The sequence below is a fragment of the Aspergillus eucalypticola genome (genome assembly GCF_003184535.1).
Source record: "Aspergillus eucalypticola CBS 122712 chromosome Unknown BO83scaffold_4, whole genome shotgun sequence".
NCBI lineage: Eukaryota > Fungi > Ascomycota > Eurotiomycetes > Eurotiales > Aspergillaceae > Aspergillus > Aspergillus eucalypticola.
The window spans coordinates 745330-769782 of record NW_020290278.1 but is presented as its reverse complement, the minus strand read 5'-3'; the positions used below and the strand labels follow the sequence as shown (position 1 = coordinate 769782).

The 24453-nt window shown below is 49.0% G+C and overlaps 7 protein-coding genes and 3 non-coding genes across 10 annotated transcripts; 5 read left to right on the top strand and 5 right to left on the bottom strand.

Moving 5' to 3' along the window:
* The first annotated feature begins 471 nt into the window (after positions 1-471).
* BO83DRAFT_172177 (uncharacterized protein) lies at positions 472-2295 on the top strand. Its single transcript, XM_025526408.1, has one exon. The coding sequence runs from the start codon at positions 765-767 to the stop codon at positions 2271-2273; it is 1509 nt and encodes a 502-aa protein (XP_025391647.1). The 5' UTR covers positions 472-764; the 3' UTR covers positions 2274-2295.
* Positions 2296-2568: 273 nt separating this feature from the next.
* Positions 2569-4363, bottom strand: BO83DRAFT_434601 (hydantoinase/dihydropyrimidinase family protein; the record flags this gene model as incomplete). Its single annotated transcript, XM_025535812.1, has 2 exons — positions 2569-4125; positions 4187-4363. 2 exons carry the CDS (start codon positions 4361-4363, stop codon positions 2830-2832), a joined length of 1473 nt encoding a protein of 490 aa, XP_025391646.1. The 3' UTR covers positions 2569-2829.
* Positions 4364-6330: 1967 nt separating this feature from the next.
* Positions 6331-8382, bottom strand: BO83DRAFT_434600 (uncharacterized protein; the record flags this gene model as incomplete). Its single annotated transcript, XM_025535811.1, has 2 exons — positions 6331-7812; positions 7894-8382. 2 exons carry the CDS (start codon positions 8380-8382, stop codon positions 6331-6333), a joined length of 1971 nt encoding a protein of 656 aa, XP_025391645.1.
* Positions 8383-8835: 453 nt separating this feature from the next.
* On the bottom strand, positions 8836-9965 carry BO83DRAFT_414488 (dual specificity protein phosphatase family protein). Its single transcript, XM_025534570.1, has one exon. The coding sequence runs from the start codon at positions 9858-9860 to the stop codon at positions 8925-8927; it is 936 nt and encodes a 311-aa protein (XP_025391644.1). The 5' UTR covers positions 9861-9965; the 3' UTR covers positions 8836-8924.
* A 7-nt stretch (positions 9966-9972) lies between these two features.
* Positions 9973-10492, top strand: BO83DRAFT_172135 (uncharacterized protein). Its single transcript, XM_025526407.1, has one exon. It carries the CDS (start codon positions 10086-10088, stop codon positions 10401-10403), a length of 318 nt encoding a protein of 105 aa, XP_025391643.1. The 5' UTR covers positions 9973-10085; the 3' UTR covers positions 10404-10492.
* A 764-nt stretch (positions 10493-11256) lies between these two features.
* BO83DRAFT_t77 lies at positions 11257-11337 on the top strand. The gene has a single exon. It is a non-coding gene; the product is annotated as a tRNA-Ser (tRNA).
* Positions 11338-11751: 414 nt separating this feature from the next.
* On the top strand, positions 11752-11832 carry BO83DRAFT_t78. Its single transcript has one exon. It is a non-coding gene; the product is annotated as a tRNA-Ser (tRNA).
* A 2290-nt stretch (positions 11833-14122) lies between these two features.
* On the bottom strand, positions 14123-14203 carry BO83DRAFT_t74. The gene has a single exon. It is a non-coding gene; the product is annotated as a tRNA-Ser (tRNA).
* Positions 14204-15598: 1395 nt separating this feature from the next.
* On the top strand, positions 15599-16104 carry BO83DRAFT_172101 (uncharacterized protein). The gene has a single exon (XM_025526406.1). It carries the CDS (start codon positions 15638-15640, stop codon positions 15905-15907), a length of 270 nt encoding a protein of 89 aa, XP_025391642.1. The 5' UTR covers positions 15599-15637; the 3' UTR covers positions 15908-16104.
* Positions 16105-16300: 196 nt separating this feature from the next.
* On the bottom strand, positions 16301-17686 carry BO83DRAFT_414487 (putative C2H2 transcription factor; the record flags this gene model as incomplete). Its single annotated transcript, XM_025534569.1, has 2 exons — positions 16926-17686; positions 16301-16826 (listed from the first exon to the last, which is right to left on the bottom strand). Exons 1-2 carry the CDS (start codon positions 17186-17188, stop codon positions 16301-16303), a joined length of 789 nt encoding a protein of 262 aa, XP_025391641.1. The 5' UTR covers positions 17189-17686.
* Positions 17687-24453: the final 6767 nt, after the last annotated feature.

The following is a 24453-nucleotide window of genomic DNA, read 5'->3' as shown; positions in this document are numbered from 1 at the left end:
CGCGTCGGCGCACGGACCATCTCTAAATGGGTTTTCGCCTTCCTCACATGAACAACCGCTTCTTCCTCTTCCTCACAAAGGCACACCCTACTTGATACAGTACTGCAAATACTGCAACGATGTTTTATGGTCCAGGTACTAGTGGACCTTACCGATCATGCTGATAATGGATTATGATTGCATAGTACATCGTGGTTCTGCTATAATCAAAGCCAGTTCTGCAGGACCCGGGAAGTACTGTATATCTGTGGATTATCCCCCGACATATAAACCATCATCATCATCATCATGACATGATGTATGGCTGTGTGCAGTGCAAGTTGCCAGCCTTCAAGGCGCAGCTAAACTACCCTGTACTCTCTATCGGGCCCCAGTGACACCTGTGTTGTCTTGCAACGGAACATACCAAGCATCCACGCGTTCTTTGTCTCGATGCAAGAAAGATATTCACGCCACGGTGCTGATGTCCTTCAATGCCTTTTGCTAGGGCTCTATGTCGCTTCTCTTAGAAGGGATAGTTTCCTACTAATCTAATAGAGTCTATTAGGGACCTTCCATTCAATATTGCATATCCCGTACAAAGGACTCCTGTGGTTTATGATACCTGAGCTTCCTCCACATATCCATGCTACAACATATAAGATGCAGAGGGACAACACTGGGTCTTTCATTTACCTGCTCGCTCATTTCAGTACAGGCCCTGCTGAAGTTAAGCTAAGCAAGAAACAACAACACTCTCGCAAGATATACCTCGCTCAGGCATCATGGATCGGTTGCCCCCCGAACTGCATGCAAAAATCGGCCGATATCTCTGGTACGAAGAGTTATACCAACTGGTTCTCGTCTCGAAATTCTGCTATTCTGCTTTCACCCCGGAGCTTTATCGCGAGATTCAACTTCAAGGAGTATACCGGCTGTGGGAACCCGATTTCCACATGGACGAGGATGGCCCTCCTGCCCGATGCCTCCCTTATGCCATCATTGAAAACCCAGATCTTGCTGGTTTCGTCCGGTCGCTGCAGTTGGTCCCATTCATAGATCCGGGTTCTCCAAAAATTGAGCTGTCTAGAGTCCTTCAGGAAACAGGACGGGGAGACTTCTTGCACTCTTATCCGCTGACCAGACAGATGATCCTGCGTTGGCATAAGGAACTTGAATCCGACCCAAAACTCGATTCCTGCCAGCCCCTGAGGAATCCCTGGTTCGCTCTGCTATTGCTTCAGCTAAAGTATCTGCAACGTCTTTATGTTTTCTTGCCATGCGATGAGCACGGGCATGGCCAAAAGGGCCCCGCTCCCACGCCACATTTTGACGAAGTCATCTCCTGGGCAGCAAACCCTGAATCAGGGATCCTCACCCGCTTGACACATCTCACACTTCAGGAATCTCAACCACGTTTTGATTATAAACCGCCAGGTATATCCGTGAACCGCCTGATTCCATTTCTCGAAATCTCGTCCTTAAGACATATTCGTGTTACGCGGATTGCCGATCAAAACGAACAAGCTCTCCCTCGCAAGTTCAACAGCAGAGTAACCCATATTGACGTCGAACAGTGCGATAAAACCTTCACTCAATTACCACAGCTGCTCATGGGGTGTTCAGAGCTCGAATCCTTCACATGGACGCTTGAGGAGTCAGCACACCACCAATTCAGGTGTCCGCACCGCCCTGGCTTCCACTGGGAACCCAACCGCGCATATGATTCTATTTACCAACTCCGCTCCACGCTGCGACACCTTACTATAAAATCTCACGTATGCCGTTTCGACCTCTACCTTCATCACGATGTGGAGTATCCCCAGCCAGCATACTTCGGGTCCTTATGTGACTTTCCTGTCCTAGAAACCCTACAAATGCGGATGGTTAATCTACTGCCTTTTCAACCCGGCACTCGTGTCCCAACTTCTCCTCTGTGGAAAATTCTCCCAAGTTCGCTGCGGTTCCTCTCTATAGACGGTTGCCTTATGCAGACATCTAATATGCTGTGCGATGAGCTGGAGGACTTGGCAGCACATTGCCGGACACATCTCCCTCAGCTAGAAAAGGTGCACATTGCGTATTCCCAATATGAGAAGATAAATGGGCAACAATGTCTAGCCTGTCAAGGCCCGGGTTCTGTCCTGTCGTACAAAAAAGTTAAGACAGACCCGGCGATCGTTGCGCGGCTTCGGGCATTGGGAGTCAAATTTAATAAGCAAGGGGTAAGGCTCCGCCCCTTCGGTAAGTTCAAGGACGGAAAATATGTCGATGATAGTAACGGGTGGTGGTAACTAAGTATTATGGAGAGTTGTTGAACAGGGCTTGTGATTATGGTCAGTGTCTTAACTTCGATATCACTTTGCTTTTTTTTAGGTTTACGGTTACTATACTCATATTATGGATCGGCTGTATTAGGCATATGTGCATCAGTCTCTCTACTGAACACTGATAACTTTCATTTAAAATAGTCCAAGTTAAAAGTATCAGAAGGCAAAGTAGATAGTGATGTGGATTATCAAGCAAGGCCCTCATACATAAAACCTGATGTAACTTTGAATGCATGTATTCGACTTGGCTGTATACAATAGTGTACTGTATGAGATAAAAATTAGATACTTTGCAATACTCCTGTGCATAGAGACATATTGATGCTGTGGCGAGTCCAGGCGTCCTTCCCTCTTTTCATAGAGCTCAATAACGATAAATCACAAGCTATGCTCACCAGCAGAATCTCGATAGTGACACAGTGGTTTCGTGAAATGCTTTCTCTGTCATGGTGGGTGTGTGTGTGTGTGTGTGTTATCTTCACACTATCCCCATGCCCTCATACTCCAAGAGGTATATAAACTAGAACTTTGTAAAATCCAACTCGGACTGTTCACGACAAAACGCACTGCGCCCTCTCTTCAAAAACTTCCCGTAGCCCTTCTGACCTACAATACCCCCGTTATCCCGATCCCAGACGACCTCCCCACGCAGCAGGGTGTATCGCGGCCACTGGGTTACCATGTGCCCTTCATACGGTGTATAGTCCACATTATGATGTAAAGCGGAATTCGTGATAGGGAATGGTTTCAGAGCAGATGGATACCAGATCGTGAGATCCGCATCGGATATACCCGGGATAATGGAGCCTTTCTGCGGATAAAGTCCGTACATTTTGGCTGGGTTGGTGCTCGCGACCTCAACGAACTTCTGAGGAGTGAGACGGTTGGAGTTCCAGACTAAAGGAAGACGTGTTTCAACTCCCGGGCAGCCGTTGGGGACATTCCGGAAGCGGCCTAGGGGTTCGTCGCCATTGATGGCTATCTTTTCTCCATTGACATCATCGTCGTAAACGTATGGGCTATGATCAGAGGAAAGGATTGTGAATGTTCCATTTTGCAGCCCTGTCCAGATGCTTTCCAGGTCGTTCTCACCCTCGCGGGGTGGGGGTGAGCATATGCATTTGGCGCCCTCGAAGCCGAGCTTGTCGAGGTCTTTCCTGGTCAGAAACAAATACTGTGGACATGTTTCGGCAAAAATAGGCCATCCGTTGGTCTGCGCGCCGCGAATCGTGTTGGCGGCTAGCGGCGAGGAAACATGGACGATCAAGATTGGTGTTTGGATAAATTGGCTCAGGAATATGGCTCGGCTGGTAGCTTCACACTCCATGATTTGGGGCCGCGAAGCGGCATGATATTTCGGTCCAAGTAACTGGCGACTTTCGAGTTGCTCAGTCATCCAGGTGAGCATGTCGCCGTTTTCAGCGTGGATAAGTACGGTTACTCCATCTTTGCGGCCCTGCATCAAGACATCCATGACCTGGCCGTCACGTAGCTGCATGGATTCGTAGGTCATGAAGATTTTGGCTGAGGACACGCCGCGCTCGCGGAGGATAGAAAACTCGTCGAGAACCTCTCTGCTTGGGTTGGATATCATAAGGTGGAGAGAATAGTCACAGTATGCAGCATTATCGGCTTTCTTTTGCGCTGTTTCCAGCGCCTTGACTAAGGATGGATCAAACTTATCCTGGGGAGCAAATGCAATGATGCTTGTTGTGCCACCAGCAATAGCAGAGCGGCTTCCTGTTGTGAAAGTATCGGACGTTTGACCCTGGCCTCGCGGTTCGGCCAGGTGGACATGCGCATCAATGCCGCCTGGCTAATGGTGACCTGTCAGTGATTGAGACCATCGCTGTACTTTCGGTATGAATGAAACTTACCAGAACATATGCTCCCTCGGCGTCAATAACTCGAGAAGCGCGAGCTATGGCCAAGGACCGCGCAGGAGCAAGTATAGCTATCTTTCCATCTTTAATGCCAATATCATACCGACCAACATCAGCGGCCGTAACAACGGTGCCATCTAGCACAACACAGTCAAATAAAGTAGTGAGCATGTTAGGTGCTAGTGCAGCTGTTTCACCTTAACAACCCTTTAGGGAGTGGACTAAGGTAGTGTTATCGTGGAAAAGCAGAAGAATTCCCTTACGTAGGGTGCAGTGAATTACCGTTCTAGGCAGGATGAATGCGACACCATCAACGAGACCAGGGAAGCAAAGGCCAGACATTCAACGTAAACCACACCACTCGACCTCGATGAATCTTTCTATCTCCAGACTGATCAATAAGGGATGGGCCTAATTCCACTATCAATCCCGGTTTCTCGGGGCTTCAAAATACCTTTATAGGCATCCCAGAAGTATCCAAAACCCTGAAAGTTTATCGCCAGATCAACACCCGAATTGAATCATGGGTGCTAGTGGCTGTCAGATCCTAGGTCGTGAAATCCCAGCGTACGTAGACAACCACTGTTGTCGGATAAACAAGTCATCCAGCCGAGCAAAACAGGTTTATCGCCCATTACAGATAGTATCCCCATAGTTTAGACCATCGTCATGTGGCGTCGTGGTGATTAAGGTTATCGCTTCGAGTACCATCAACCTTCTTCTGGATACAAGTACCTTCGTACACACTCTTACATGGCTCTGATCACCTAGTCATCTGGGCCTTGCAGGTCGGTATTATGTACTTTCAGCAAGCCTGCCGGAAAGCGAACCCACAGAAAAGGGCACAGCCAGCTTATCGACGCCACTATGACACGGCCGAGAAGGAACCTCTTGTGTTGCAAGGGCTCTGATGTACACAAGATTCCAGGGGCGATTGTGCCATTTTTGGTAGCCTCTCGCCTCTCCTGGCAGGCTAGTTTCATGTTCATGGTGCAATACCCCTTCCGCAAGCCTCAAATGGTTAACTTCTTTACGGTCCCCATAGCACTGGGTACTAAATGACTTCTTTGGCTGGCTAAGCTTTAGGCAGTGCTAGGCTCAGTTGGAGGCCTGCGGTCAGCTCGGCTCTTCGAAGTAGCTGCTCTTGTGGACCGCATCTCTCACTTGATATCGATGACCCGTTCAATTTGCTCGTAAGAGTGGGCCTTGGATGCTGGCTTAATGGCTTCCAATCGAGTAATGGTTCCACTTCAGCTCCTGCCTTTCGCGTAATAGATCCTTTGCCACTGTAAACTTATTAGGTATGCTTTTCAATTTGGGAAGAGTTGGTTTTGCGCCGAGTATGTCCGTAATATAAACCTGGCAAGCTGAGGACTTGACCAACAGCCCTCTTCAAAATGGAGAGTTAATGGCATTACCCAATGAGCAAGGTTTGTCCCCAAGACGCACTTACCTGGAGTGCCTCGAGAGGCTGCTGACATGGATCATGAATCTCAAACATGATGGGCTATAGGTCGCATACCTACATTGATGAGATGGGGATTGCACAGATGAAGAAGTAAAGAGATGAGAAATGAGAAAGGAAAGATCCCGTGACTCGTAGATAATATCACGCGACGTGTTCTGGCGTGGCCCTGCACATCCCCAAGTTTCACGAGTAGATGCTGTTCCAAGCTCTTGGCCTCGCGTACTTCTGGTAGCTTCTAGTTCTTGATCTTGCACTTAGATCGCAAGTAATTTTGCTCTTGAAGGACTCGCAGCCTTTGGCATGAATTCGTTGAAGGCCTAATCCCGCTGGGAGCGGCTACAAACCTAAGAAAATCAGCAATTACAGAAACGTCGGACAAAGAGAATCAAAAGGTCTAGGTTGTATAATGCATCTCAGTTCCGTCTTTGGGGCCAGATATTCACTATGGTCGATATTACTCTTTGCTGCGTGCAAATTACATTTGATGGCGAAGGAGCATTAACGAAAATAGGGGCAAGATAAAACGGTAAGGAGTCTTCAACAGCAACAGTCTAATCCTTGCAGTTTCTGGAATACCCGGTCAGTCTAATTCGGGTACCATTTCTCTAGGGACGGGCACTCTCGATCTTCTTCCCTAGTTTGCGTCCTTACTAGAGTTTCTTGTGAGTGACTATACAGGTAGAAGTACCACCTCATCATAGTCGTTGTCATGGCTATCCTCGCTGCTGTCATCTCCGTCGCTCAGCTTTTTAAACGAATGCACTTTGTTCTCTTTGGAGACTAATGATTCGACTGGACGTTTCGGGGGGGTTCCCCGCCTCGGGTCTTCAATTAGCACTTCGTGACCAGAATTCTGTGCGGGTGATTCTCTGGGACCCTTTCTTGCTTCCAATGGGAACTGCGGTGCACTGGTTACATGCGGTGATTGTTTGTTCTCATCTGCGGGAAGACAGTCTGGGCTTGTGGTTGATAATGCTGTATTTGGGGTGGCTTTGGGGGTCCACATTACGGGGCTTGAAGTTTTTCCTGATTCAGATAAGGTAGCATACGTGCTGCCACTGCTTGATCTGAGTGGAACCTCTTTGCGTACGTCTGATGCTGAACTTCCGTGTCGTGGGTCAGGCCTCGATGAAAAGGCGGTTTGGCCTGCACGCCTGTCAGTCATATTTCCATAAGGAAGCCTGGTCGGAGGAACAAAGGCTGCATTCTGGGACCTCCTTGCGTCGAGTTTGTTGCCGTGGGTATTATAAAATGTCCCAAGGATTGGTCGTGGCCCATTAAATGACAGACTCGTCAGAGGCATCTCCCAAGGTCTCGATACCAGCTTGGGAATTCTCCATCTCGTATCGCAAACATGAGCAGCTTTCTCCGCGCCAACGCTCAGGCGACAGGGCTCACTCCCTCGAGGGTCATAATACACTACCTTGTGTCTGGGTTGAAAATCTTTGTTACATTGCCTGGGCTTGTTGAAACGGAATTTGTGTAGGTACTTGTTCCTTTCAGAGTTCGGGCAGTATTTGGCCATTTCATACGCCTGTATCGTGCAATTATCATCCGGGTCAGGCACATTAGCATTTTCATCCCCTCGTGCTGAGAGACCTGTTGCATCAAACTCTGCACAATCCACAAGGCGCTGCTGGGTCCTCTGGTCATCATCAAGACACGGCTCAATGTCATCGTCTTCAAGTGCCTGCCAAGCAGACGTACCATTACCCCATTCTCCTGCATACTTGCGGTCCAGTCCACGCGTGCGCAGAAACAGTTTGGCATCTAGCAGCTCACTTGCCTGGCACATTGAAATGTCCGAGTCGATCTGATTCTGTAATTTTCCGGAAACCTGACGGGAAATTTTGCTGAAGATACCTTGGTGTGGAACGCGATTATGTCCACTTTTCGTATTGTCGACTCGCAGGAGTGCCCTCAGTTGCCTTTCTCTCATATCTTCCAACTGTATATCTTCCTGCTTAGCTTGCCGATCCCGCTGGCGAGTATTCTGCTGGGTTTCCTCACGCTCCTCTGCCGTCAGCCCCAGTAAATGGCATATGGTTGGCCAGTCAAATTCTTGGAGCATATTGTCAATGATCTCAACTTGAATTTGTGGGGAAAGGTCGCTCCATTTACAGGGACGAGCGGAGGCTGTCACTGAAGGGGCCTGTGCAAGGATAAGAAGTTTATTAGACACTGGTTGTTAAGAAATTGGAGAAGGTTAGAATTTAGTTCATGCTCAACGTACCTCTATATCCTCCTCGTCAGGGATATCAGTCATGGCTTCATCCATGTCGCTGTTCATTAGATATCTCTCAATCAATGACTCCCGACCAACATTAGCAAGAATAGTCATATTTCTCCTGTAGACCGGGTTAAAGTCCCCGTTGCTTAAGAAACAATTTTGGCCTGATGCTGGAGGTCTGGTCTGTACGCTTGTATCTGCCCCACGCACACGCTTGTCCTCGGTATTTTCGTCATCTTTCTCCTGCTCTTTGGGGCGCTTGGAGAAATCTGCCTCCTGCCCTTTCCAACATCCGTTTTCTTTGTCGCGTAGGCTGGGGGTAGACGGATGATCTAGCGTAGGAAACGCTGCCGGAGGTAGGTTGGGATCAAACTGAGTGCTATGAATGCAGTCTTGGTTTTGTGGCACACGTAAAGATCTCTGCGTACATGGGCTGTAGAACTGATCTTGATTGAAGCGCTCTGGTGGGCGAATTCTGTTGCGAAGTTGCATGGTGCTCTTGCGTGGATAAGGAGTACACATTGCTAAAGATATGTAAAGTCACTGTGAAATAAATTTGAGATGTTAATTGTCATCAATCTCGTATATCAGTTCATGGTGTGGGGAGGTGAAGGTGAAGGCAAAAGTAGTGGCATAGACAAGGCAGTGAATGCTAATTCATAGTTGACGGGCTGAAGGCGAGCCTTAAATCAGCTTCAGAGCAGATGCTCCGACTGTGTGTTGATGAATTTCCCAGGGAGAATTCCGAAGAAAAAACCATATAGAAATGAGAAATATGTATTGATGAGCCTTGCAGGTTTGTATTTGCCATTGCGCTTAGGGGTCATATGTTGACTTTACGAGGCGACAAAAGCACGGCGCCTTCCATCTCGGTACGGTATCTGATTACAAGCACATCATGAATGATATGCACGAGGAAGGAGGCAAAATGGAAGACGGTTATTTCCCGCTTTACTCTAACATATCTCTTGTCGCTACCAAGCACAATCTATCTATTTCCTGTGACAACTACTCTCGGAGAATAGCAATAGAGATCAGTTGGTAGAACGATCTAGGAACGGTGCCAGTGGTTTTCTCTCCAGATCCCAAAATTCGATCTCATCAATATCCATGTCGTCGGTATCTCGGCTATTGGTTCGCTTCTTCGAGGAAGTCGATGTATCCAAGATGCTGGCTCGGCGCACTCTTTCGACATCCCGTTTGGCCACGATGATAGCTTCAAATGCCAACAGTAACTGCGACGCCGGCCCGTCCACGATTACGCTCAGTCGCTGCGACTGGACCAGATCCAGTGCCTTCATTGGACTAATATTGAGCATCACCATCAGATAGGCCATCACCACCAAAGCCGACGAATGGTTGCCTGTTTCACAGAATACAAGAACCTTCTTTTCGGTGCTCCGGCCTAGGCCGAGGGGGACCGAGGACGCGATGTGTTCATTGATGCCGTGAATTACATCAGGAAGATTGCTAATGAGTTCTTGATTGTCTTGATAATCAATAGAGGCTGTTATGTTATTAAGCGCGGCGGCTGTCTTGGCTCCAGAAAGAAGACCAGCCTTGGCCAATTGACTATGTCGGATGCCTAGGAGCAGGGTGATTCCCTCTTGATTGAGCCAATCTCTATCCGCGAGGCAGCTCCAGGGTCCCAGGTATAGGAATGGAAGTATTTGATGAACCTGTCTGCGCTTCTCGTATCTCCAGTCCACACTTGGACAGAGGGTATTTTTGAAGAGATTTATGTCGACCTTGTCGAAGAACCCAGATGGAACAAACTCCCCCTCAGGGAATTGATGCACAGCAGGGTTATCAGTGTCACGGAGGTTTGAGTTCCCCACCCCGAGCGGCGACCACGTGTATACTGAAGGCTGCTGGCTGGATTTCCTCGAGCTATACTCTTGAGTTGCAGTGTATTGGGCGTTGGCGCTATGGGACATGGGAAGCTCCGCCGGATGGTATGGTTGAGCCATTATTTTCGCGGGGGCTTACGTGCACAGCACAGCCCAATTTCAGTGATTGAAAGCCAATTTCTTGGAGTTCTCCAGGGAAAAAATGCTTGGAGTTGTGGAGTGAGTCGGGGAGAGGGAGGATACCGTCCCTTATAAAGCGGGACTGGGTCAAGTTCAAGTGAATTGGGTCTAGTCATTAGGGGAAGGGGGAGGGAGTCTATTCCAACCATTGTGGGCCATCTCGTCATGTGTTTGTTTTGTTTCTCTTTCACTCTTACTCATTGTCAGATGGTTTTCTTTCTTATTCCTCTGTGGGCTTCCGAGGACAGTACATTTTCTTTGCTCGCAATCTCGTGTTTTTGGATATTACCAGCTTGCCAGAAGGGGCATAGTTCTCGGACAGGTCCATCCTTGGTTCACTCCGCCGTGGTTTATTCCCGACTCGTCCGGCGTTTGTCCTATGCCAGAGATAGCGACGCTTTAGGCGGCTGTCCACTCGGTCAGTACTGTAACTACATGATTGTCTCCGACTGGACGATTTCTGGGCTCTTCTGTGAGGCTTAATGTACCTAAAACTCTGTAACTCTGCTGCCTTATGTTCCCCGTATCATCCATAAGAGGCCTGGGTGTTGGGAGAGGGTTGATAATCTGTGGGTCAATAGTAACCTTATGCACTTTGCGATTAAGGAACCTGTTCGGTCGCCGGTGATAAGGAGGTTGCTGTGCAATTGATATGAGATATACTACACGACCGGGCTCTTGATTGAGCACGGAAGATATGACTATTACCCGTTTTGCTTCACGGTCGGCGCCTTCTACCCTAATAATTGCCCCAGCGAACATTGAGGATACTGGATTTGATTCTACTAATATGACAGACTGGTCTGGGACTGATCTACAGTAGCTAGATTTCAACTAACTAGTGCGCTCTAGTATTACCACCAGGTTGTCAGTTGGTGGGTCTCCTGGGGTTGTTCCGGTTTCGAGGTTTTTGTGTGCGACATTGCCATGGGCTGCTCCATTGTTTAAATTCAATCGTGGGTGATACTGATGCTGCTAATAGCACTGTGTTCGTTGTCGTGTCATTCGGCGGTGGGCATTTGCGGGACATTCCTCTGGAGGGTGTTGTTCTTATATATATTCTGACCGTGCACCAGGAACCCTCTTGAAACAATCCCGAACATCTCCCGATGTAGTAGTAGTAGCACATTTTCATTCGAGCTGGAATTGAGGCCAATGAAGTTATGCCACTAGGTCCAAAGCTTTTGATGATCATAAACATCGTGGTCTGGTACAACCTCCACTTTGTACACCCGCACCATCGAACACAGCCCATCGGATTTGGAGATTTGTAGGCTACCCCCAAGCGTTTCATTCCTCACATAATGCGAGAAACTTGAGCAAAACAGCATCACAAGTCAGTGTGGCCGAGTGGTTAAGGCGATAGACTAGAAATCTATTGGGTTCGCCCGCACAGGTTCGAGTCCTGTCGCTGACGATCTTTTTGTTTTCTTTTTTTTCTTTTCAGCCCTTTTCCCTTACCCAGCCACTTCTCGTGGGAGTGGATCCAGCGGAAACTTGAACACCGCAGAAGTCAGACTGCACAGCCAGGACTGCCACTTCGGCATACTGACAAAGTTTTTTTACACATAGACGCCTCGATATCGACCGGAGAATTGCCTCATTTATTCTTAACTGCCACTGTCAGTTAATGCAGCCTTGGAAAATACTACACTGGACTCGATAAATGAATAAATGGCCCTCAATTCTGCCTCTGAGGATGCTCATATTGCGCCTGGTAGTGCTTGGAACTATAGCATGCAAGTCCAAGATGTGCGACCTGGAGACATATGGGCACAGATAGTTTAATTACAAGTATGTACCATAATAACAACCTCCAAAACAAGCAACAGTCAGTGTGGCCGAGTGGTTAAGGCGATAGACTAGAAATCTATTGGGTTCGCCCGCACAGGTTCGAGTCCTGTCGCTGACGATTCTTTTTTGTTCTTTTTTTCTGTGTTTATCATCTATGTCTCGATCCAGATCTGTATCTGCTGCCACAGCAACACCGAGACATTGTTTTGCCATCGCATAAGAATGCCTTATGACCCGTTATCCTAGGTAGTAGTGCCCCAAGTCGTTCACACCCGGGGAGACCGTACTGATCGGATGAAGCATGCCAGCTCAAACAGTTCTTCTGTGCTGACTCGTTTCATTGCCAGCCTTGACTCGTATGCAGAACTGAAGCGTCCCTCTATGCGGGAGTTTCTTCTAAATTCTCCTGCAAAGCCGGGGCAGGCTAGGTAATGCCGGAGAATCCGACTCGAACATAGTGTACATTTCTTGCGCGTGACCTGGGAGATCACACCCCAAACTCTGCCTGATTGTCAGGGAGTGGATCGAAGTCCCAAAGGATGAATGCAGTCTTCAATGCCTTGAGCCAACAGACCATGGGCTACTTCCCTCTAGTAAATACTGCTTGGACACTATCGTGCTTCTCCACCGCGAATACGGCATGGATGCTGACCATCGTAGGCCTAAATATGATTTCAAATTCCCTCAGATATCTGCCCTTGTCAAGCCAGGGTATTGTATTCTGTTTCGCCAGCCCTATAGATGATGCAGTTCCTATAAATCAGTTCAATAGCCTGCAATAGAGCAATAGGTGCAAGGTAACCTACCTAATATGTATACCAAAACGAGACGGTCGAATTCGCAGCGAGCTAATAGATCTCAGAGAAACGGGTGATCCATAGGTCTTGATTATCGCACTCGCCATCAAGTCAACAATATATCAACCCCTCGGGCTGCAGGGTAACAGTGCCACCCAGAACCAGAAGCAGATACATACGTCAGGAACGCACGAAAAGCTGCTTCCGGTAGTTTGACGTGGGCAACACTCGCACCTTCCCGACCAGGGAGGGATGCCAGCGGATCTTCCACATCTTGCGCTCGTTCTTCCTCCTATATCATTAGCTAGCTTCTGAGATAGAGACATTCGGCATTTTGAAGCTACTATCCAGAGCTTTCTATATATTGTTCCTCACCTATAGAACAGGTATCAAACCGCAGCCCGAGACGACCGTGCCATACCAGCCTCCACTAGCACGGCCAGGAGTCACACATAACATGCAAACACATCGTCACAGGAAACACAAGACGCGCATAGACATCATGATGAGGTGAATGCAAAGTTTCTAACGCGTCTCTTCGACACGTCCCCATTGGACAGAAGCAAGAAGTGGATTTTCGCGATTGTTCCAACATCTCGCCCAGCTGAGGGTCCTCATTTGTTGGCCAGATCATATCAGATTGATCTCACAGTTACTTCCATTTACCGTGGGCCTGACGTCTAGCTCATCGTTATTCACTAGCCGGGCTCCCGTACTGTTGAGCTCACAGCCCAGCGACCTACGAGGTCGCCATAGCTGAACTTCCGACCCAGGGGTTGTAAGAGAGTCGACCAAGCTTCCATCTATTTCGTACTGAGCTGTGAGTTATAGTGACTTGTATTATACTGGTCAATCTGTTCTAACTTTGAGCTTTAGAAGATAAGTCCTGCGCCTGACCTCGTGAGCATGCCTATATCGCGAGTACAATAACATGGAAGCCAGATGAGCTAGCAGCTTCACAAAAACATACACTGCATACTGTGTGTCTTGCAGCTGGTCATGTATGCAGGCAACTAGAGCCGGTCATGTATGTAGGGACACCACGCATGAACGGTGTATTCAATCCAGAGGCCATTGAAGTATCTCGTGCAAGCTTGATACGATTCAAAGTTGGCTCTTGCAAGGCGACACATACAGCTAGACTTCTCAGGGATGTTGCCACTATTGTTGATAGATTCGACATCGGAGAACCTGTGTTAACGCTCTCATTTTTACCTACGGCCAGCACACTGCCCTGATGATAGCTGATTACCACGAAAACGACCCTATGAACCTTACGCGTTACAATATATCATCTTCTATGTCGCAGCCAGAATTGATCAGTGTACTGCTTACCATGGCGCATTGTGCCGCTGGCAAGGAGGTCTGTCTCCGAACAGAGAGTCAATGACTGCGGTTTATGACAGCCAGAGTTTCCTCCCACCAAGACTGGACGACAATTCAGCTATATCTCTCCTATAGTAGCGGCCTGGCATATCAAAACAGTCAGTCCAGTGATCACCGTGGTACACACATTGATAAATGCGCAGAGCAAAAGGAAGGGTAAAAAGATGATGTGGTGGAAGATATTGAACGGTTCGATTCCCCCACCGAATTGAAGAAGAAAAAACACGTCAGCGACAGGACTCGAACCTGTGCGGGCGAACCCAATAGATTTCTAGTCTATCGCCTTAACCACTCGGCCACACTGACTAATTGATGTAATATGGCTCAATCTTAGGAAATAGGAAGCAGCAATAAATCACCCAACACATGGCTCAGCTGACTTACTGTGAATGCTGCCTGCACCACCAGGCATTCATTTTTCGAATATCAACGTCCTTTTCAGCATCGTTATGACATGCGATCGATGCATCCTAATACATTACCTTTTCCTTACCACGCCCTTCTCAGCTCCACCACCAAGCGTTACCCAGTTTAATCCCAACAGATACCGCCTCAGGATCCCTACGCGCTACCACGGCGCCTACCCATAACAGTACATATCCGCCGAACACGGCGCAACATTCATAAGCCATCAATTCTCCTACCCCTCTCCACAACACATCTGCCTCATTCTACGACTGTGGATCCTCAAAAGAAGCTAGGTGTACACTTGTCACCCAGCACCAACACCGCAACACATCTCATCCTCCATCGACCCGATGGAGTATATCCAGGGCATGCATACAGCCAATCACCAGTAAGCAATCTATACCCTCACCACAACCGAAGTAGATCCCTACCAGCTGGCTCCAACAACCCATCCATCAGGTTCAGACATACGATCCTCGACTACAAGGCTAACATAACAACCGACCAACCAACAACCCAGCAACTCAACAAGCACATGAAATCCAAGCCACCACCCCTGAGTCATATCAGATAAGCACCCATCCAACTACCCAGTAAACAGGCTAGTCCAGTAGTAGATATCTACCAAGAGTGAGTGCTTACTACCGAGACGCCAGAAGTGTGAGTCACGGAAGAGTCACGCGCAGTAATCTAGACCGGGTAGTGTCTGTGTCTTTCCTGGAAGGGAGCCACGTTGGGCTGGCTGGACCTTATGTACTATGTAAGGGGGGAAGAGGAAGTGAGTGAGTGGGTGACGACGACTGACTACTAAGTGAGACTCACTATGAGGCTTGCTTGTAACCCGGACTACTGCTGTACATGGCTAGTTTGCTGGTCAATAGGTAGGTGGTGAGAAGGATGGAAGGAAGGAAGGATGATACGTGCGGTATGTGTCATACTATAGTATAATACATGGTGAGTAATTGAGTGCTTATTAGCCTTGTTGTGGTGATTTGCTTGGTAATCATGGAGTCGGGAGTGGGATGGATGGAAGGAAGGAAGGAAGGAAGGAAGGATGAAAGATAGTGAGGGAGTGGTGAGTGAGGCTGGTAGCCTTGGATGCAAGGCCAACAGATGCCTGCTTGCCTGGCTGCCTGCCTAGTCTAGACACAGGAGATCATGAACGACGCAGAGCCCGAGGACTACTACTACCAGACTACTAGTATGTAACCAGGGATGTACGTGCCGGTCATTATTACAATTTTCGATACGAAAGGAGCCCCTTGGCGGCATCCAGCTTGTCACGAAGACAGATAGATGATTAGATAGGTAGTTGAATGACAAACATCTTTTATGATTTCACTCACCCCACTGACGTGGTGGAGGGACTACGCATCCCCAGGATCGACAGCTACGTTTGCATCGGAGGATTTTAAGAAGGCACAAGTGAAGAGAGACATGATTATGGAAAAAGTCAGAAGGCAAAAACAAAAGAAACGGGGTGAAAAACGCCTGGGTATATTTCAGGGAATAATAAGTAATGAGGAAATAGAGAGAGATAAAGAAAAATGTAGGGAAGGAGATGAAAGGGGGGCTAGGAACCATAAGGATAAATCAGAATAATAAAAAAAAAAACACCACCTGGTCTGTATCAACGACCTCGAGCAAACGCCATCATCTTCAGAGCTGCCTGATCTTAATCCATGCGTTCCGAGATGTAGACCGACCCATATGAACCACCCGTAGATGTTGTAGACAGATCCGCGAAAACAACCAAGGCCCCGTAATTTGCATAGTTTGAACGCCCTTAGAATGCAAATTTCATACAACAAACCATGAAAATGAAGTGAAATGACTCTGAACCAAAAAGGTAAGAAGCGGAGAGAAAGGGAAAGCGAAAGGGAAAGGGAAAGAGCCAAAGTAAAACGAAACAGGGTAACGCAACAAATGATAAGAAAGAAAGAGAAAGAGCGATCGAATCAATACCACGTTGAAATCTTGATCCAGCGCATCCAGCTAGCCCTGTGACGTCGCGGTCTGAGGAATAGCCTGCTGTAGTCCAGCCACGATGCGTTCCAACTCCTCCAGTCGGCGATCCTTCTCTTGGACCTCACGACGCAGCCTCTTCAGTTCATTGCGAAGATCCACCCCGTTCTCTTCCTCCTCGGGAAGCTCGAGGGTGGCCGGATCATCTCCGAGAGATTCGCGTTTCCTCTTCAAGGCTGCGGATGCCGTCGCAAGAGACGTGGTGCCATCCAGATCGGGCGACGGGGCGATGGGCAGCTCGGACGCATGTCCGTTCTCAGTGTGCATGTGGCGGCGGCGAAGGTGCTCCTTCAGGTTTTCTTGACGCGTAAATCCGTTCCCTGTGCTGCGATTGCAGTCGGCGTACGGACACATCAAGGGTTTCTTGGCATTGATGTTCTTCTTATGCACCTCGCGCTGATGCCTCAGCAGACCGCCAGAGTATGTAAAACCTTGAATCTTGTCGCAGCCGGGTTCCATGCACTTGTACGGCCGGTCGTGTTTGTCCATGTGTTTGCTGTGAAGTGGCAAACGGTTAGCTTTTCCTTGAATCGGGGATTTTTGTAGATTTGTCTTTTTCTTAATCATCATCACCATCAAGACAAAGAAAACTTACTTCCATTCGCACGGACGGCGAAATGTTGGGGGCGAGTGCTGGCATTCGGGATGGTCGCAGTAGATTTGACCGGCAGTGTTCTTGGGCGGATCCCGCGCTCTTCTCACCGACAGTCGTGGGCGCGTCCCTTCCATGAAGTTCGGAGACAGCTGGTCGTTCATCTTGGGAGCTGGAGAAAGCGAGTCTTGGACAGTGACGAGAACAGAGGTAGGTCCACCGGGACCTTCACTTCGTGGACTAGGATAATCAGAGCCGTCACCCATAGCGTAGCTACAACCCCGCCGTCAATTGCGAAGGGGGTTGGCCCTGGTGGCGTTCGGAAAACGAGGCGGAGAATAGAAGATAGGTAGACGGTGGTAAAAATGAAGTAAGGTCAAGTGCAGCGGTTGCAAAGATGGGAGGAAGAGGGAGTTGATATTAGCTTGGTTGTCGAGCTCAATGCGCGTCGGGTGGCACTGGGCGATGGATGGTTGTTTGCTCAGTTCGGAAGGACGGATTGCCAATTTTTTCAGGACGGAAAACAAGGCATCTAGCGACACGCGCACGTGACAACAGTTGTTGGCCAGTTGGGTAATGTCTTGGCGGATCCGCCACTCGATTGAAAAGGGAAGGTCAAAGTTGGTGCCCGTTGGGGAAGGGGCAATGTATCTTGTTTTAATAATAAAGAGGGAGAAAGACAAGAGAAATAGTTGAATCTTTGCTTAGTACTTATACGGCATTAATAATACCAGTTACTTTGGTGCATAGTAGAATCCAACAGCAACACCCGTCTAATTTTTATTTTTAAAAACCCAGATTAAGACGCTGGTAAGGATACTCAAGTATCATGCCTGCACACGTGGTGTGATCGGAGACAACTACGCCGGATTTGTGTTTTGTATGTATCAGTCAAGCCTTGATGGGCGCCGAATCACGATGGATTGACTACAGCATGGATGGCAAAAACCTTGTAAAGGGTCTTTAGGCTGCGACTAGTGAGTCATGCTACGCAGGCAACCAAGATAACTTACTTACAGTAACTCCTTCCTGTGCTATTACTAGGGGATCTACCAAAGGTCGGCTCTCTCTTTCGTTCTTTCCCTAATTTCTTTGCTCAGCTTCGACAAGGCCATCCGCCACAATTCCCACCCCAGTCGGGTTGCATGCCTCATTGCTGCCTGCCAATCAGGGCCCTCCAGCACGTGGTCTGCCTTTTTCAACCCCAGCCACATTGCCGGTTTCGGTCAATTCTCTGTGGCGTCTCGGGAGTCATGGGATCTGCCTTACAAACCAACTCGGACATGCCGGTTGTTGCTGTGTTTGGGAGGGTTTTATAATTTTTGATTTTAAATTATTCTTCGAGTTTCTATTGTATTTCCCTACATCACAAAGTAGAGCATAATATACTCTATCACTCCTGCGTGGCAGATGGAGGAGAAAAAGAGGTGTGAGGTATCTACGTAGTAAGGTGATAGGTACCTTAGGTACCCAGCAACCAGCATAACTCCGACAGCGGTTCTTGCCCAATCCTATGCTCGGCCTTCCGTCAGGCAAAGAACCCGCTTAAGCGCTCTGAGCCCAAGGCAAATGGAATCCTCGGAGAACCAACCCCCCAACACGAGGCAATAATGAGAGAAAAAGAATTAGAAGAAAGCTGAGACGCCTGACTTGCCTTTCACGCTAATGTCCAAAAAAGCAAAACAGAAAAAGGAAAGACAAGAGAACAGTTCTACTGCTTACTTACTGACAGGGTTGTTTGTAACAATGTATGCCAACCCTGATCCACTCAGACGGGATCTTCCCACGTCTGACAGGCAAGAGGTTCATACATACTAACCAGTAGTAATGCTTAAGCTGCATACAGTTTTGATCGAATAGATAGATCTTTCCCTCATCCTCACTCTTGATCCCTGTTCGTAACAGTCGCCCTTCCCGTGTCAACGTCAAGATATCTGCCGCCCATCCCTTGCATAGGCGACAAGTCACGCCCAAAAACTATGCCTGGACAGGGCGAATCGCTCCCTGCCTCGTTTAGTTTGCCAGCAAACGAGAACTACTAACCTAATTAGCCGGCGTGCATTTCCCTCAAGCTCAGGCTGTTTGACAAGGTTGTTAATTGTAAATTAATCGTTGGTTGGTGTTGGTTATTGTTGATGTTGTTGCCTGCAAAGCACGGCCACAATCGCAAACCACAGAAAAAGTAAACTTAATCATCTACGTCAACATTTTGATGGGGGTGATTGTCAAGAAACCAAATCCTTCGATATCAGATCGTCGTAGGCATCTTCATTCTTCGAAAATAGCATCATCAGAGATGTCTGAGTGGGGGAAGGATTACCGATTCCCCTTTTGTGAGAGGACGGATCTTCCCCAGCCAGTGGCGCAGCGCCCGCCACGATGTATGCAAGACCATCCTTGTCACTCCGAGAGAGATCTGCATGGACCAGTAGTTAAAGCATCCTTCAGTGATCTTGTTACCTCCCCTCTTCCTCTCTGATTCCTTCTTCTCCACACACGAGACGGCTGGTGTCTCCGTGGATGATGGGATGCGCGTGTGGCTTAGAGGTCTCCCTTCAGTGGAATGAGTAGTGCCTAAATGCATCGCCTGCAGGTAGCTGGTTCTAATTCGCGTGTGCTGCTTCTGACAGGACCACTAGATGAAGAATTAATGCAGGTTACTCTCGGTTATTCACGACAAAATCGTGGCGGAGTCTTCTATCGAACGTGCGGATCATTCTGCGACGATGGACCGGCGGCCGTACCCGCCGTCATCAGTTTACAAATATATACCGGACAGCTGCTAAGGATGCGAGATATGCGGATGCCTACTCATCCTGCAGACGATCCTCAACTTTGTCGTATACTGAGACGTATCATAGTGAAGCTACGAGGCGGTGTGGTGAATGAACGACAGTAGTTGGATTGAGATGCGGGACTAAACGGCTCATTCGAGTCGACAGTCGGCATTGCCATGGCTCTTAGAAGTCCGAGACATACGCGTAAATAGACACAATGGGCAGGCAGTGTTCGGGAAAATATCCTCCTGGTCCCAGTTGCCGAGATTCAGGGAGAATTACTGCTTAGCCATAGCAGTGCCACAAACACGCGAGAACGATGAAAACAGGCATTGGGCAAGAAGAACGAAACAGAAAATAGGCAGTCATAGGATTTTGAAATAATATCGGGTAAACCAGGATTGGCAACAAATAGAAATGTGTAGCATCATCGGTGATGAGCCACCCTCTTCCAGCTGTCCGCGAGAATGCTAGGACTCACCAGCTTCCTCGAATCAAGTCGAACCCGAGTGCAGCCGTAAGCCAGAAAGATTGCCTTGACATACCACTGACTCTTTTCCCTATGGAAATAGTCGATGGCGACAAACCATATCGATAATGGGCCATGTACACGGAATAGTCGCTGCCGTTGCATGCCATGTCGCAGAGCGTTCTTTGTTGTCATCTGACGGGAGAGTCACTTGTCTAGATGACACGTAACCGTACGTAGCTCCTGTAGACTGGCATCTTTCCATATGGATAAAAGCAATGCGAAAGAATCCGAGGAATGCTTTCATTTCCCACCAGATGGTTGAGGGGTGGCTCTCGCCAACGCTTCCCTGAATCTTACAGATGTCTCACGCCTAACGGTGACATGAATGACGTCGAGCAGAATCCCAGGAATCAATTCAGTTGGAGTAACCTGATGATTCGATGGACGATTGCCCCCCGAGCTTCGGGAAAGGCTGCAAGCTACTGGGCCCGCTCTAAACCGAAAAGGGTACGAGTGCTCCCCAATCAATCATAGTTGCCCCCAACCTGACTGGCAAATGCCGTCGAAACACTACGCGTATCATCGTCGTCATGAATGTGGCCTGGCACACCACGAGTGACACGAATGCTAGCAGAGCTTCCGCCGAAAATGCTGCCGTTATCGGGAACGCCGGGCTTGTAAGGCTCCCGGCCTCCGGATTCCACGTAGCGCTTCAGCCGATCAGACTGACTGAGGCTGGGCTGCTTGCCCATATCATTGATGCTCAAGCCAGCAAGGCTGACACCGCCTTGGTCGACGCTCTTCCCATCAATGATGCTTCCAGTAACATCAGACTCGGTGGCCGCCACAGATTCTCCGGCAATGCTAGGTGCTCCCTTCATTCGGTTACCATTGGCCCGACGGGCTCCGGGAAGAGCGGGCCACGAGTCCGCGAAGTTTTGGAACATGGGAGGATACCCAGAAGGAATGCCAACCCCACCCAGGGCAGAGGAGTGGACGGAAGAGACATCATCGGGGATGTAACCAACCACCGAGCCGGTGTCATGGAAATCATTGCGGTGACCGTTTCTTCCATTCATCAACCCGCTTGTAACGTTAGAGGCATGGTTGTACGCCATCTGGAAGCGTTGAGGACCCCGGTATGCCTGCTTGGGTCGGCTGAATTGGATCAAAGACTCTTGCAGGTTAGACAAGGGTCCCTCAACCAGACAGTGCCTTTCCTTGAAATGCTGCAGGAGACAGTTCCACAGAGGATGCTTCGACAAGACCTTAGGGTTTCCAAGAATGGCCAAGCCATACTTGGCACGAGTGAGAGCGACGTTGAGACGGCGAGGGTCACTCAGGAAACCAATGCCCTGGTGGTCGTTGGAACGAACACAAGAGAGGATAATGAAGTCCTTCTCACGACCCTGGAAGGCATCAACTGAGGCTACTTCAATTTCCTTATAGTGTTCCTTCTTGAAGGTGCCATTAGCTTGCATGGAGCTAACAATGTAGCTGCGCTGACCCTCATAAGGAGTGATGATACCAATATCCTGGGGCTGAACTCCAGCTTTGAAGAAGCGGGTGACAATTTTCTCCACGTTCGTCGCTTCAGTGCGGTTAAGGTAAGAGGTTCCGGAGGCCGAAATCTCCTCATTACCCAGATTCGACCAGAACATCATAGGGTTATCGGCAATGGGCCAGGGGAAGTCGACATCACGGCGGAGACGCTCAAACGAAGAGATACCATTCTGTAGAGAACCTTCATAAAACATGTTCGACGGGAACTCTGACAGGCATGGGTGCATACGGTACTGAACGTTCAGACGGATAGGGGAGCAGCCAAGAATGACGAGACGTTCAAAGAGTGACTGGTTCAGACCTGCCTTAGCTGCCTTCTTGTTCATGATAACAGGTCCCAGCTGTTGGTGATCACCGACAAGGACGACTTGCTTGCATCCAAGGACCAAGGGAATCATACACTCTGGCTCAGCCGACTGGGTCGATTCGTCAATCAAGACGGTACGGAACTTGAGCTTCGCCAGACGAGGGTCACCAGCACCAACGCAAGTACAGCAGATAACGTCAGCGTTATTCAGAATCTCGCGCTCCGCTGAGCGAGTTAGTTGTTTCAGTCGCTTCTCATCTTGACTGGACAATTCTCCAAGCTCGGCCTTGAGCTGATTGAGCTTGATGAGTTCGATGTTGGTATCGTTGATGCGGACTTGCTCATGCAAGGACAAGAAGCCAACCGGCGATTCAACATCCTCTCGTGACTTAGCTGTCACACGTACAGTCTTTAGACCTGTTCGGTGGATACGCTCGCAAAGTTGGTCGACCGCAACGTTCGAGGGGGCGCACACCAATACCTGACCACCGTTGATCTTCGCAAGGTGGTAGATGATCGTAGCAGAGGTGACAGTCTTTCCCGTTCCCGGAGGTCCCTGAATCAAACTCAAAGGTCTCTGCAGCACGCTCTTCACAGCATTGATCTGACTACCGTTTAGTTCAGGAAGTCCCGGAACGCTGAACTTCTTCGGCATTTGGGTCTTCATCGGTGCGGCGGCGACTTCGTGTCCGAGAAGGCGATGGAAGATGTAACCGGAGACACTCATCTCATCCACGGCAAAAGTCTTCATGGCCAGCTGCATACGATCGAAGGATGTAGACTTCCAGACGTAGTCGGCCGTGAAATTGTGCGTGCACTCCGTAGGCACAGACTTATGATCACCCTTTGCTCGCAACTCGATCGTCACCTCATCAGACTGGTTGTTCGGAATCTTGATGACATATCCAACACCTTCCCACTTGGGCCGCAGTTCACCGGTATACTTGAGGCGCATCTCATCTCCCACAGCCAACTTAACATCGCCAAGTTCAAGCTTGGGCAGAATAAAGCTAGCCAGATGCTTGTTGTTAAGACCAAGGTCCCAGCGTACGATCAATCCATCCTGCGACTGAGATTCCTTCAATTTGCGGTCATAGTCGGCCTCAATCTTGACCAGAGGCCCAAAGATGTTCTGATACTGGAAGGCATCATCATAACGCAGAAGCACGGGTGCTGGCTCATCGTCCACAGCCGTGGCCTTCTCCAAATCCGAGAAAGTCGCTTGGGAATTTTCCTTCCACATCTCTTCCAACTTAGCAATCAACTGCGGACTAAGGTGGCGAGCGCGGAGCTGCTCCTGGTCGGAAGGGGCAGCAACCAACCATGGCAAGAACGAACGGTCTTCAATCAATGGTTGCCAGCGCGAAGTGTCCCAGTTCATATCTTTGGAAGATGGCATAGCGGCGCATGGTTGACGGCATAGCAACACGACAACCGTGTCAGACTTGGCTGGGATGAATCCAAGAAGGAAAACGTTCTTGGTTCCGCAATTGTAGCATTCCAATATCGTATCTCCAAGCGACGAGGCCGGATGCAACTGAACTTCCTTGTGGCGTGCTCGAACGAGGTGATTGACAATATGGGAGGACGAAGTGTTTCCACGGGCGCTGCAAAACCACTTGCTGCAGGCCAGGCACTTGACTACGCTGCTCGGGTTATGAATTCCGCAATACCTGTAGAGGAGCTCCAAGTCAGTGAAGATGTAACAGAGCAAACGCTACGATATACTCACGCGCAAGCATGTGGCGGGAGTTCCTTCTCCTCCTCAAAGTGACCCTGATGATGCTTGTTGTCGGCTGCCTGAGCACTAGTTGTGCTCTCTACATCGTCGTCTCCTGAAGCCTCATCGTCATCGTCATGTCTCCGCGGGCGGAACTGGGAAGCTGCGTCGTCCATCTCCGGCGGAAGCCTGTCATCGCCAAGTGCCGCCATAATGATGTAGGAGTAAGAAAAAAAAATTCCGATGCTTAAACCCCAATATCGCTACCCAGGTCAAGGCAGAAAGAGCGAAATCAGCGGAAGCGAAAGCGAAAGACGCCCAGGACACCGAAGATTATGCGGTCATACACGAGTTTGAAATGTCACGCGAGGCGATTCGAAAGATGTAAAGAGCGTGGAGGACGAAACAGCCGTGACTGTCCGAGGACAGAGGCAGGGGATGTTGTGTTTTCTTTATCGTAGGTCACCAGTGTGCCACAGCAGAGGGGCAACTGTATATGAGATTAGAACTGGAATCCAGTCAGATTCACTCTTGTCCGTAGGAATTTATAGAGCCAACTGGTGAAAAAGATGCCTTACATTCAAGTCACAGAGCCCTGCCGCCACTGAAGAGCTTGACGCAAGTGAATTGGGGCGTGTCCTGGAAGGCAGGGAATGATGGACAATCCACAGGACCGGATGGTGGATGATTTG